The sequence below is a fragment of the Mus pahari genome, chromosome 5, assembly GCF_900095145.1.
Source record: "Mus pahari chromosome 5, PAHARI_EIJ_v1.1, whole genome shotgun sequence".
NCBI classification, from domain to species: Eukaryota; Metazoa; Chordata; class Mammalia; order Rodentia; family Muridae; genus Mus; species Mus pahari.
This window is the reverse complement of record NC_034594.1, coordinates 150,167,408-150,180,303: the sequence shown is the minus strand read 5'-3', so window position 1 is coordinate 150,180,303 and position 12,896 is coordinate 150,167,408. Positions and strand designations below refer to the sequence as shown.

The window sequence follows — 12,896 nt, the reverse complement described above, 5'->3', positions numbered from 1 at the left end:
TGTCTCTTGTGTTTCATTTTTATTCATGATTCGTTTCAGATATAGTTCTTGTCCCAGATTGATATCAGAGTTAGCAAGGCATATTTGCTAATGGCTTTTAGTCAACAGTTTTTGAATTATAAATAGCTGACTTTTAATGAGCCCTATAAAAATACCATAAAGGTTTCTCCTACCAATACTGTAGGGAACCCAGTAGTTCTACAACCAATCTAGAGCTCTGAGGCAGAGATCACTACTCATGTCTCTCTGGACTGATGTACCAGGCCATTCGTAAGACGTTATATTCTAAAATCGTCAAGATGTTTCTATATGTTTTAATGTAAAACAGTGGATTTTTTTAATTTGCTTATATTTTCTATTTATCAGGAACTTTATTTTTAAAAATTCCTTATATCTCTGCTGATTGGGACCAAGACTTATTGTCATAATCATTGAGGATGGAGAAATGGTAAAAGTAGTATAGTTACAGCATAATAAAGGGCAGGTTAGTCAGATCTGGATCCTTTCTAGAAGAAAGTGAGCAGAAGCTGCTGACAAAAAGAGCAATATGGGAGAAGTAGAGGACTGCCTCTCTCTGACATAGAATACAGCTTTTTATTTTAAAATAAAAAAAAAACTTCAGGGACAGCGATACGACTCAGTGGTTAAGAGCACTGACTGCCCTTCCAAGAAGACCCAGGTTCAATTCCCAGCATCCATATGGCAGCTCACAACTGTCTGTAATTCCAAGATCTGATACCCTCACACCTTCACACAGGCATACCTACAGGCAAAACACCAATGCACATAAAATAAAAAACTAAGTTTTTTAAAAAGCAAGCAAAACAAAAATACTTGGAATTCACCTTTTGTTTGTTTATGTGTGTGTGTGTGTGTGTGTGTGTTTGTTTGTTTGTTTTTCCGAGACAGGGTTTCTCTGTAACCCTGGCTGTCCTGGAACTCACTTGGTAGACCAGGCTGACCTAGACCTCAGAAATCCGCCTGCCTCTGCCTCCCAAGTGCTGGGATTAAAGGCGTGTGCCACCACTGCCCAGCTGGAATTCACCTTTATTAATAACATAACTGAGATACTTATTTTATCCACTTAAACTATTTTTAAGTAGCAGTAATGCCTTTGTGGTATAGAAATGAAAATATATAAAATTCAGTACACTGTATTTCTACACAATACACTTATAAATCATAAGGCAAAAGCTGAAAATGAAACTAGTTCATCAATTTTTTTTACCAATAGATAACAAGAAGCCTTATAGAAAAAAAATCCGAAGCAGAAATATTTGCAACTTAACTTCCTAATGTCTTAAAAGATCAATTTTCTTCCTCAAATCACTGTGTCTAAAGATGAGTTTTCCCTGTGTATTTGCTTAGAATAAAACACAAAAAGTTCTCTAACACAGTATGTGGTTTTTCAATTTCAAATAAATTTCTTAATACAAGAGTAACAAATCATGTTTTATGTTTATAATATGCTAAAATTATATTACATGGAGGAAGAACTCTTTAAGGTTTATTATTTTATGTGTCTAAATATGCACCACATTTATACAATGTCCACAGAGCCCTCTGAGGAGGGTGCTGTGGATTTTCAGAATCTATAGTTTTAAGTCATTTTGTGCTTGGAATTGAACCAGGATCCCCTCTGCAAGAGCAGCAAGTACTCTCAACCACTGAGCCAACTCTCTAGAAACCCATTCCTTTTGATTTTCAAAATCTACATTAATGGATATTACTCAATTCATTTTAAAAGGTTTCTGTTACATACTATAATTATCTAGCAGAATTATACCTATATTTCTTTGTTTTTGAGATGAAAGATTTTCAGTATTCATTATACTTTAAGAAATAATATTAGCCAGGCCTGGTGGCGCAGGCCTTTAATCCCAGCACTCGGGAGGCAGAGGCAGGCAGATTTCTGAGTTCGAGGCCAGCCTGGTCTACAAAGTGAGTTCCAGGACAGCCAGGGCTATACAGAGAAACCCTGTCTCGAAAAACCAAAAAAGAAAAAAAAAGAAAAAAAGAAATAATATTAACAGTATACAATAACCTTTAAGAAATAATACTAACTTTAAAAAAATTCATGTCAGTCACTCATAGTTCTGGAAAAACCTATGACTTGGCTTTTTTGAACCTTTACTTTTTAAATACAATATTTCTTTGATCTGAATGTGGGAGAGCTGGGAGTTTAGCTCTTGCCTAGCAGGACTGTCCTCTCCTTACCCAAGGGTGAATGCCTGAGGGACTTAGTGCTATTTTCTTATGTTTTCCAGTTAAATGGATTGGTGTAGGTAAATCCAGAGAGTCCATGATTCAGCTCTTCTAAGGATTGCCAGCAATGCACGAGACACTCCTTAAGAGGAAGGGGAAAAGACTTAAACATTTCTTTTTGATCTGCAAATTCAAGAATAAAGACATTGAAATGAGTTTTCGGCTGGCGTTGGTTTGCAGTCCCTGATGGATGGCTGTAATGGCTGGCCTGGCGCTCTCATCCAGCTTCCTGGCTGGCATGGCTGCCACATCTGTTGCTCTGCTTCTCATGGTGCCGCACAGTCCTTTCCATGGTTAGTAACTGTATAATCCCCATTTGACATCTAGAACTTCCAGCGTAGCTTTTCTTCATTATGGCCATTGTGTTTGAGGTTTTACCCCGATTAGATGGTGAGAACAGTTAATGCAATTTTGCACAAATATTTTTACATTCTGATCATTCATTTCTGTCATTGTGATCTTTGCTGTTAGAAAAAAAAATGATGGAAAGATAGGGGTTCTGTCAACATTTGTAATGCTAAGAATTCTGTTTAAATTGTGAACTGGTTCTTTTTTTTTTTTCCTGCTGAGACCATTGCAAAATTGAGCTTTGGTAGGGTAGGGGGAGTATGTTCATGAGATTTTAATTTGTATAGAACACAGAACTTAGTTCTCTCTGCAGTTTATTTAATGCAGTCAACATTAAATTGAGTGTTCAAAAAGAAGAGATGTTTCCCTACAATAACAATCTTAATGTTAGAAAATAATTATTAAAAAAAAATCTGTTGTGATATTTGGTGGATATTTTTGTTTTCAGATATGATCTCAAATGTTTGTCTTTTCTTTTTCTTTTTTAAGCATATTGTTGTTTCTAAGAACAGTGTGTTTGCTTCCAACATTTCGCCTGCCAATATACCTACAAAATGACCCATAAGTAACCCCCATGAGTCCAAGTTGTCAGCCATAATTTTGATCATGCCTTCATCCCTCCATTCTTGAAAAAGCAAAGAGGGATCATCTGACCCTAGGCTTTACGTTGTGCTGAGATTATCCTTCCCTGAACCAGTAAATGTTTAAATTAGGTATCACCTGAAATTATTTTATTATACCACCAATAGCTGATTAAAAGGAACCAAATATTTCCAGTATGTGTTGTGTATTGTTTTTCTTCTGTTCTTGGTAATGCTAGTGGGGATGAAGGGTGTCCCATGCACTCTGGGACAAGGTGGGTAGAGATCAGTAGGATCTTTGAGAGGATCTAATTTTTTTTTTTAACTGAAATAATTTGATTAATACATGGTTCAAGAAAAATTCTAAAACAGGAGCAGTTTCATTGGATTCAATAAATGATTAACACAGGTGATTCCTCCAGCTATCTAACATGTCAAAAGAGCAATGGCAGTAAATCCTGCTGCTCTCCTCGTGGAAACTGAAAGAACTTGGAAGATCTATATTCTTGGCTATAAGCACTGCATTATTGAAACATATTTTCAGTAATTAACACATTTTCATTCAAGTCAGGATTTTTTCCTTCAATATCCAGAATGTCTCCCATTGTTGTTATTTGATTTTAAGCCACTCTGGATCATTCAGTTTCTCTTTGAATGTGAACTCTCAGTTGCTTAGAAGAGATAATCTGCTGTCTTTCAAATCATTGATTACTATTATAATTCTGATTATCAAGGCTGTATATGCCATATCCTGCTAGATACTGAATATGCAGTAGCTGGGGCAAGTACAGTCTTTTTGAAACTTATGGTAGCAGCAGCATCCTAAACATTGATGAATGATGTTTTATACATACATATTCCAATGAAGCCATACATGGTGATAAGGCCGGATAACATCTGATAAGGGCCGGAGAAGGCTCTGAGGAGACAGCTGAATATACTAACTAGATGAATGGGATGAGGGACAGTGCTCAGGGTCCAGACTGAGAAGATCTGCAGAGGTGAAGAAATGGAACCAAATTATGGAGGAGCTGGTGAGGTTGGTGGTGGATCCAGGAATGCTCAGCCAAACAACCAGTACTTGTTATGAGAGATTCCTATAGGTAGAAATATTATATGTCTGTTATAGCTGAGCAGCAGCAGAACTGCTTAATTGGAAAACCTGAGCCAGGGGATTAAGAGATACCTCAGCAGTTTAGATCACGTGCTGTCTTTTCAGAAGTCCAGAGTTCAGTTCCAACACTGTGTGGCTCTCAGCTGCCTCTAACTTCAGTTGTGGGGCTCTGGTGCTATCATTTGGTCTTCATGAATACTTGAAAGCATGTAGTGGGCATACACATTTTACAATTTAGTATATTGAGTGTAAATGGGACTCACCACAAAGTTAACCGTACTCAACTGTAGCATGAAATACTTGAGCAGGGAAGGTTAGTACGCATAGTTGATGTTAATTGAATACTATAGAATCAGGAGGGCAGACATTTGAAAAGATAATAAGAGAAGTTATGTGTGTTTACTTTGGACAGAATCTTATATGTCCCTGGCTGGCTGGGAAGTAACCTTGTAGATCAGAATTACCTTGAACTTTCTGGACTCCATTCCTATGTGCGTGCTTTCTGCCTTAATCAGTTGGCACATTACGAAGCTACTGTAATCAAGTATATGGCATCATCATGGGGGAAGTCGAAGACTTTTTTTTTTTTAAGAACCTGAGGGAGTTGAAATTTGAAAAGCTATTTTAATACAGACCCTTAAAATACCGAGGATGCCACAAACAAAAATAACTAATAGAAAAACGAATAAGTCTACAGGAAGTATAAATGGCATGAAACATGAAATGTACCCAGAGACCCTCATGAAAGGCTACTTGATAACTGGCATTCATGTTTTAACAGTTTATGGTACTTGGTGCATTTATAAAATGTAATCGACAAGAGCAGGGACAGCTGCTACTAGAACCAGGATTTTTTTTTTTTATGTTATCGGTGCAAAATTGGTATTAGAGATTTAGAACAGGAATTTGTATTTTCTATGATAATAACTTTAAAACCTGAAGTCAGCACTTGGGAGGCATAGGCAGGCAGATCTCTGAGTTTGAGGCCAGCCTGATTTGTCTACAGAGTGAGTTCCAGAATAGCTAGGCTAAACAGAAATCCTGTCTCAAAAAGAGGCAATAATGGGAGGTACAATTATTTAACAAGGCACAGAACATACAAAAGACAAAAGTGGTGGAAATTGTTGGCAATCTATAAGGATTAAATACAATTAAAAGGCAAAGATTGGCAAAAGCCATTGAAAAACAGTCAAACTTCATTGAATGAGGAACTTTTAACCCAAAGTAGGGGTTGAGGATATAGCTCAAGTGGTGGACTGCTTGCATGGAGTACTCAAGGCCCTGGGACTGTATGAAGGGGGATCATGATCTCAACATCTCATTACCCAAACATGTGCTGATGTTATTTCTTCTTGCTTTCCCGAATGGTTTATGTGGGTCCTTACTAAAGTTTGTGTACATTGGGAGTGAAAAAAATGATTTACCTTTGTGGACTCTGGCTCAGAACTGGCTGATTCCAGATCTGAAGCTGGTCTTTCAGTGCTGTGTCTCACAGCTGTGAACCTGTCCTGTCATTTATTTATTTTTTTTCTTTTTGGTTCCCTGATGACTTGAGTTCAGTTCTTGGAACCATGTAAAGGTGGAAGGTGAGAACTTACTCCACAAAGTTGTCCTCCTCGACATGTGTGCCATGCACACAACATGCATGCCCTCATGTGTATGTACACACAAGGAGTAATGAGAATAATACTTAGCATCTGGAAGAATTCCATATTGGTGCTTTGACCCATGAGCCAAGGGCTAGTTGGAGGGAGAGACCACCTGGAAGTCATTAGAACTGCTTCTGCCTAAGGAAATGGTAAACCCAAAGCGTAAGTATCCTTGGGGGACTGACGGGGTTGATTCTGATGCTAAGATCCTTTTCCCCAGTTGGTTCTTGATTTGTCAGTAAAGAAAGATGGGGGCCTAATTACTGAGTAGAAGGTACAAGTGGGGATTATGGGTCCCAGGAGGAAAAGGGAGACGCAAGGAAGGCAGAGGAGTTTCTGCCATGCTTTGGAGGAGGAACACAGCAACCATGTGAGAACTAGTGGAGAATGGGGTCCTGTGGCCACTACTACAGGTGGGTGGCCAAAGATGTTTGACAGGGGCTAGGTGGGACTAGCCACTCAAGTTTATAGCAGGTGAAAGAGATGAAGATAATAAATTGGTAAGGGTAAGCTTTTGCAGGCAGGAGATAATCAGCACCCAGTAATTGTGCCAAGAAGGCAAGTTATAAAGGAGAAACTATGTGTTTGTCTTTTACCTGCAGATTCAAGAAAGCTGGGAGGGAGCTGGTAGTACGGCCACCTTCCAGAGCAATAGGCAGTATCTTAAAACTACATTCAATAGTGGATTAGGGGTGCCACATTAAAATACAAGAGTAGTGGTTCCTCTAAGAGCCCATTCACTTCTCCCTATGAGTAAAAGATGTGGGTTTTTTGAGTCAGCAGATTGTCACAAGCTTAACCTGTGACTACCCTAGTTGTATCTGGGTGTGCCGTGTATGATCCATTGCTTAAGCAGATTCACACATTCCTTTCTAGATGGCATGCAGCTTCTGAGTGACCTCCCCCCCCCCACCCCATCCCTACTTTTAAAGGCTTTTAGAATTGGTTCCTGCATGCATTTTCACTGTCCTTCCACAGCCCTGTGTCGTCATCTGTCTTGAATATTGATCATTGGCCCTTTATGCTGGTGGAAGTGTGCTTGTTCATCCTACTAATCAAGAAGTAGCAACCACCTTGGGGTTCAGTGATAGGGCATTTGTATGCCAGTAATTAATCCAACCAAACTTAAGGGGCCATCTGTCTCAGTGAAACGTTCTGTAGTACAGTGGTAGAGAGTATTAAGATAGCATTTGGGCTAGTGAGATGGCTGAATGGCAAGGATTTAGGGGGCAATTCTGATGCCAGGGTCATGCTTCCCAATTGATTCTTGATTGATCAGTAAAGAAAGCCATGGGCCAATTGCTGGGCAGAAAGTACAGGTGGGACTTCCAGGTCCCTGGGGAAAAAGGGAAACACAAGGAAGGAGAATGGAGTTTACCATGTGTTGAAGAGAGGAGAACCAGACAACCATGTGAGGTCTCAAAACAGAGTGGCCACATAGGGTGCTTTTACAGGTGGGTGATCAGGGGAGTTGAGCAACTGAAGTTTAGGACAGGTGATCTAGGCTGATAAGGAATTGATAAGGGCACGATTTTCCAGGCGGGAGATAGTGGTGCCAAGCAATTGTGCCAAGAAGGCGAGTTGTAATTGAAAAATGTGTGTGTGTGTGTGTGTGTGTGTGTGTGTGTGTGTGTTCGAGGATTTAAGGAAAACTGGGAGGGGGCTGGTAGTGCAGTCACGCCCTGGAGCTAAAGGCGGGTAGAGCATAAAACTACATGCTACACAAGAGCTCTTATACAAGCCGACTGGAGTTCAATCCTTGGAACCATGTAAAGGTGGAAGGTGAGAACTTACTCCACAAAGTTGTCCTCTGATCTCCACATGTGTGCCATGCACACAACGTGCATGCCCTCATGTGTATGTACACACAATAATAAATAGTAAAATACAATAAAAATAAAACAAAACTTCAAAAAGATAGCCGTCCTAAAGGAAAGGTTAGGTTGCTGCATCGGGCTCCTCCCAGTAAGCCCTGCCTACTGGGCCTCTTTGTATTTTATATGTTACTTATTCCTCATTTGGTCTTGTTATTTCAAGCTGCTAATCTTGCCAAACACATTATTGAAATAAAGAAATTCTCGTCTTATAGGCCCGCATACTACCAAAAACTAAGGGTTCTAAGTTGGGCTCATGACAAGAAAATGTTCTATATTAGGCCCAGGCTATTCTGCAAGCTGCTTCACCACTAAGGCCACATAATTCAGTGGACTTGTCTGTGACAAACAGGGATGCTGTTTAGAGATGTTGGCGGGCCCAGAATCACAGAACAGGTCTTTAGAACAGAGCCAGACGCTTCTGTCTTGCAGGAAACTACTTTCCTTTTCAGATAGTTCTTGGCCTGCTGTTGGGCCTCAGTAGAGACTGAATGTTTGACCTTAAGCTACCAAGTTACCATGCAACTTCAGCTGTCCATCATGAGCTGTTACTGACACAAAGGGAAGAGTCCTGATGGGAGAGCATGGCAAGCAGGAAAGCAAACAAGCATGGTGGCTGGAGCAGCAAGCTGAGAGCTTCCATCTTGAACTATAACCATAAGTGAGAGAATACTGGGAGTGGTATGTGGCTTTTGAAATCTCTAATCCTGTCCCTAATGACATTTCCTCCAGCAAGGCCACATCTTTTAAACCTACCCAAACAGGGCCACCAATTAGGGACTAAGTATCTAAATGCAGGAAACTCTTTGGACTGAACCAGGCCTTCAGACTTGGGCCAGGACTTAACACCAGTACTCTCCATGCAAGTTCTCAGAACTATGGGCTAGAACTGGATGGAACCTCACAGCCTTCAGGGGAGCTTGCAGAGGGATAGCATATGGCAGGGCTTCTCAATCTAAGTACATGAGTCCGTCATCATAAATCTGCATATATAATGCCATATATATATACATACATACATATACAGATATAACCTATTTATCTAATACAAGAAGTTATACTAGATTTCTTATCTTTGTATTGTCTGAATTCTATTCTATATGGACAGGCGTTTTATTTTGGCCTTAGTCTTTCCTGTGTATGTTTTCAAATCCCTTGGTGATGCTTAGCTGACCATGTTAGAGACTAAGAAAGGCAGTTGAAACTATATGGAATTCCATATTCTTGGAGGAAATTTATTCACAGAAAGGCTACAATTTGGGGGGTTGAGTAAGAAGCCAACTGATTATCAGGTGTTGGATAGTGTCTCCTAGCACCCAGAATGCAGTATTCCTTTCCTTGGGATTATTTCTTTTCTTTGGGACACTTTATCTCTTTTCCTGAAAAGTTGATGCCTAGTTATCAAGGCTTCTTGAGAAAGAAGTTGTGCTGGGCTGGAGAGATGGCTTAGCAGTTAAGAGCACTGACTGCTCTTCCAGAGGTCCTGAGTTCAATTCCCAGCAGCCACATGATGGCTTACAACCATCTGTAATGAGATCTGATGCCCTCTTCTGGTGTGTCTGAAGACAGCTACAGTGTACTTATATATAATAAATAACTAAATCTTTAAAAAAGAGAGAGGATGTTGCTTAGTATAAATTATTAATACATCCTGGCTGCAGGTTCTTCTACCCACTCCAATGGTCTAGGTTCCCAAATGAAAGACCTTTGTATTTGATAAGACTTAATCAGCACAATACTCTTCTTCCTTGGCCAGTTCCTTCTGGTTCTCTTTTCCTCCCTCTCCCTCTCTTCTGCTTTCTCTCCCTCTACCCCCCCCCTCTCTCTCTCTCTCTCCTCTCTCCCCGCTCTTTCTCCTCTCCTCTCCTCCTCCTCCCCTTCTTCTTCTTCTTCTACTTCTTCTTCTTCTTCTTCTTCTTCTTCTTCTTCTTTCTCTCTCCTCCTCTCTCTCTCTCTCTCTCTCTCTCTCTCTCTCTCTCTCTCTCCCTCTCTCTCCCTCCCTCTCTCTCTCTGTAATAATGGCATAATCATAAGAACGGAAAGTTATTGTATAATCTCTGATCCCATGAATGAACATGTCCTGAGAAGGTTAGGTGATTAGAAGCTGGGCCACATCAGCAACAAGATGCTAACAGCTTATGAAAAATTATTACATTGACATCATTTTTATTTTCCCGTTTATGTGGTGGTGTTGCAGACAAGCACTGTACTGCACAGCACAGCTATTCCCTTCAACAGATGACATGTTCTCAAGGTTGGATCTTGATTTTCCAAACAATTTGCCCTGAAAAAAAAAGAATTTGCAACACAAAATTTGTTTAGGATTAGGTCCATCTGTATACACACTTAAAGGTAGTGCTGTTACTGTTAATTTAGTCACTAAAAATGCCCAAAGTTGTTTTCTTGGAATGCCATGCTTACTTTAGTTTTTAAAAGTGCTTCTTGCGTAGCTGCTTCTCTCACCACCACAGCAGTAGACTTCTGGTACTGAATTAACTGGTCTAGGATGCAATGAAATCGTGCCTAATTTTCGATCCCAACCTGGAATTTAAAACTAATTAGTGATTTGCTACTCACTCTGAAATTTTAACACACCATCTTTTAAGAAACTGTGTACAATAAAAGTATTTTAAGACATTTAAATGGATATAATTGAAATATGGGTGCCAGGGAGACGGTCAGTGGGAGAAGGCACTTCTAGCCAAGTCTAACAAGTTGGGTCGGATCCTCTGGACCCAGATAGTGGAAGGGGAGAACCAACCCCACCAGTTCACTGGTGACCTCTTCATGACACATGTGTGAGCGTGCATATAACAAATAAGAATGCAATTTAAACATGTTTAAATGTAGAAAAGGGTGATTGAATCAAAGTTCCTTTCTTTAGTTTACAATTAATAGATATTATTCGATCATATTAAAATGTAATAAAAACATTTGATGTTTAGTTTGATGTCGTAACCCTAGACAATTGTTCTTTCCTATATCGTCTGGAGGACAGTCTGTGCCAACTTTGTGTCTGTAGTTGTTGCCATCTCTAAATTCATGCCTGCTGGAGCCCCCATCCCGATCCTAACCCTTTACAATCCCTAGCAGATCCTTGTATGGAAGAGGAAGGGAGCAAGGAAGGCATGGGTTGGATACAATGACCTTTCATACGTGGTTTTTTTGTTTGTTTGTTTGTTTTGTTTTTTCGAGACAGGGTTTCTCTGTATAGCCCTGGCTGTCCTGGAACTCACTCTGTAGACCAGGCTGGCCTCGAACTCAGAGATCTACCTGCCTCTGCCTCCCAAGTGCTGGGATTAAAGGTGTGTGCCACCACGCCCGGCTCAAAGCGTTTAAATGATAGCATTATAACAAAACTTTACTCTGATATTGGGTGTTTTAAACACACTATAGAAATAAGCATGTCATAATATGAAGGATGAAAAATATTTCATTAATCTAGGAAATATGACTAGAAATGCTTGTAAGTAAGATACTAAAGAAGGAGATAAAGAGATTTAGGGAGTGGTTATTACAGGGCAAGATTCCACCACCCTCCCCCCAGCTAAGTTTTTGTTGTTGTTGTTTATGCTTACTAATGCAGGCAGATTCGTGAGTTCCAGGTCAGCCTGAGACAAAGCTAATTTAGGTCCAGGTGTGGTCAGAATGGTAATCTCAGGACGAGGTCTTACCCGGTTAAGTTTACAAAGGCAGGCAGATCTCTGAATTCTTTTGCAGTGTTGGAAAAAGGGGTGGGGGGAGTACTTGCTGCCCTTTTCCTAAGAGTTAAGGAATGCTAATTCATGGGATAGTCAAGAGGGAACCTGGAATAAATAACTGAATTAATATGTAACTAAAAAACCACTTGATCTGTATGAGATGAGCCAGCAGAGAGCAATACAGTTCTTTTTAGAATTTTTCTCTAACAAGAGCTGAGCTATCTGGAGATCTCTAGAGAGCAAACACAGCTTTTCAAGAATATTTTTCTAACAGGATTTCTGATTTCAGTTGGGAAATTCATAGAGAGTGAGCACAGCTCTTTTAGAATTTTTTTATATCTCTTTTAGAATTTTTTTCTATTAGGATTTCTGACCTTAAATCCCAACAATTACTTAGAGAGATGACACAGTTCTTTTAGAATGTTTTTGAGGGACCCTAAGGCCTTTTTCCAGTCCCACACCCTCCTTACAGTTTCCCCCTTTTACCTGGTGTTAAGGTTAGGCCAAGTTCCATTCTCCACCCACAGGAACATTCTTGAGTAAAAAATCCTCAAAATGACCCACTGGAATGCCCCAGTAGAGTTCAAGTGCGTGCCATGCTTGCTAGCCAATAGGTTTAAGGGTCAATATGCTTAGTCATTACATTTGACTGTAACCTTGCTGATGTCACCTGTGCCCCCCAAAAGTATAAAAACTGCTTATAGTACCCATTTGGGGTCACCTTCTTGTTACTTGCCTCGAGGGACTGATTGAGGGTTGACCTTGACATGCCATAAAATAAACCTCTTGCTTTTGCATTGATCTGTGTCTTGGAGTCTCATTCGAGGGGTGGGGGCTTGTCTGGGATTTGAAGAGACCCCTGAGCAACCACCAACTAGGCTGATCAGAAGGAAAAAGACCAAGCTCAGCAACAGCAACAGGTGCCTAAGTAAGTGTCTTTCTGTCTTCTGCATTTGCTTTTGACTCTCAAGCATGATGTTGGCTGGAAAGCCTCTGGTCTGATGTGATCAATTGCAGTGGGCAGATGTGCCTTAACATGTTGACCGTGGGAAGTCTGGAGTGCTTCAGTCCCCCTCCCCCCATGAGTGAGTTGTGAGGACTCTGCTCCTTTTGGAAATGGCAAGACACAGTATCAGCAGGAGCCGACCAAGTCTTGCTATAACCTAGGTTCTGTACCTGTGATGGGTGAACTGTCTGTATAACCTGGTTTCCATGCCCATGGCAGGGGGAAACTGTGTGTTGATTTTTCTTTCTCTGTGTTTGTTGGTGTTGGTTATCTCATTCTGTGTTCTTGGACTGATGACCTTTTTGGACATGGTACAGACTGAATCTACCCAATTAAACATCCTAGTTAACCACTGGAG

General features: G+C 40.3%; 2 protein-coding genes across 4 annotated transcripts in view; one reads left to right on the top strand and one right to left on the bottom strand.

Annotated features, from left to right (window-relative positions):
• The window catches only part of Adss (adenylosuccinate synthase), a 30,600-nt gene extending 27,208 nt beyond the window's left edge, over nt 1–3,392 (top strand). Inside the window, exon 13 of the mRNA XM_021198161.2 lies at nt 2,268–3,392. Coding sequence (XP_021053820.1) covers nt 2,268–2,320 — 53 coding nt within the window. The 3' untranslated portion in view covers nt 2,321–3,392. The remainder of the gene's footprint in view (nt 1–2,267) is intronic.
• Nucleotides 3,393–4,825: 1,433 nt separating this feature from the next.
• C5H1orf100 (chromosome 5 C1orf100 homolog) overlaps nt 4,826–12,896 on the bottom strand; it is a 36,884-nt gene continuing 28,813 nt past the window's right edge. The window contains exons 5-6 of one of the 3 annotated variants that reach the window (XM_029538229.1): nt 10,253–10,372; nt 4,826–4,903 (exon numbers count right to left, since the gene is read on the bottom strand). In XM_029538229.1, coding sequence (XP_029394089.1) covers nt 10,254–10,372 — 119 coding nt within the window. In that variant the 3' untranslated portion in view covers nt 4,826–4,903; nt 10,253. Of the gene's footprint in view, nt 4,904–9,982; nt 10,116–10,252; nt 10,373–12,896 lie in introns of those variants that run through there. The other 2 variants (XM_029538228.1, XM_029538230.1) reach the window with 2 other exon arrangements.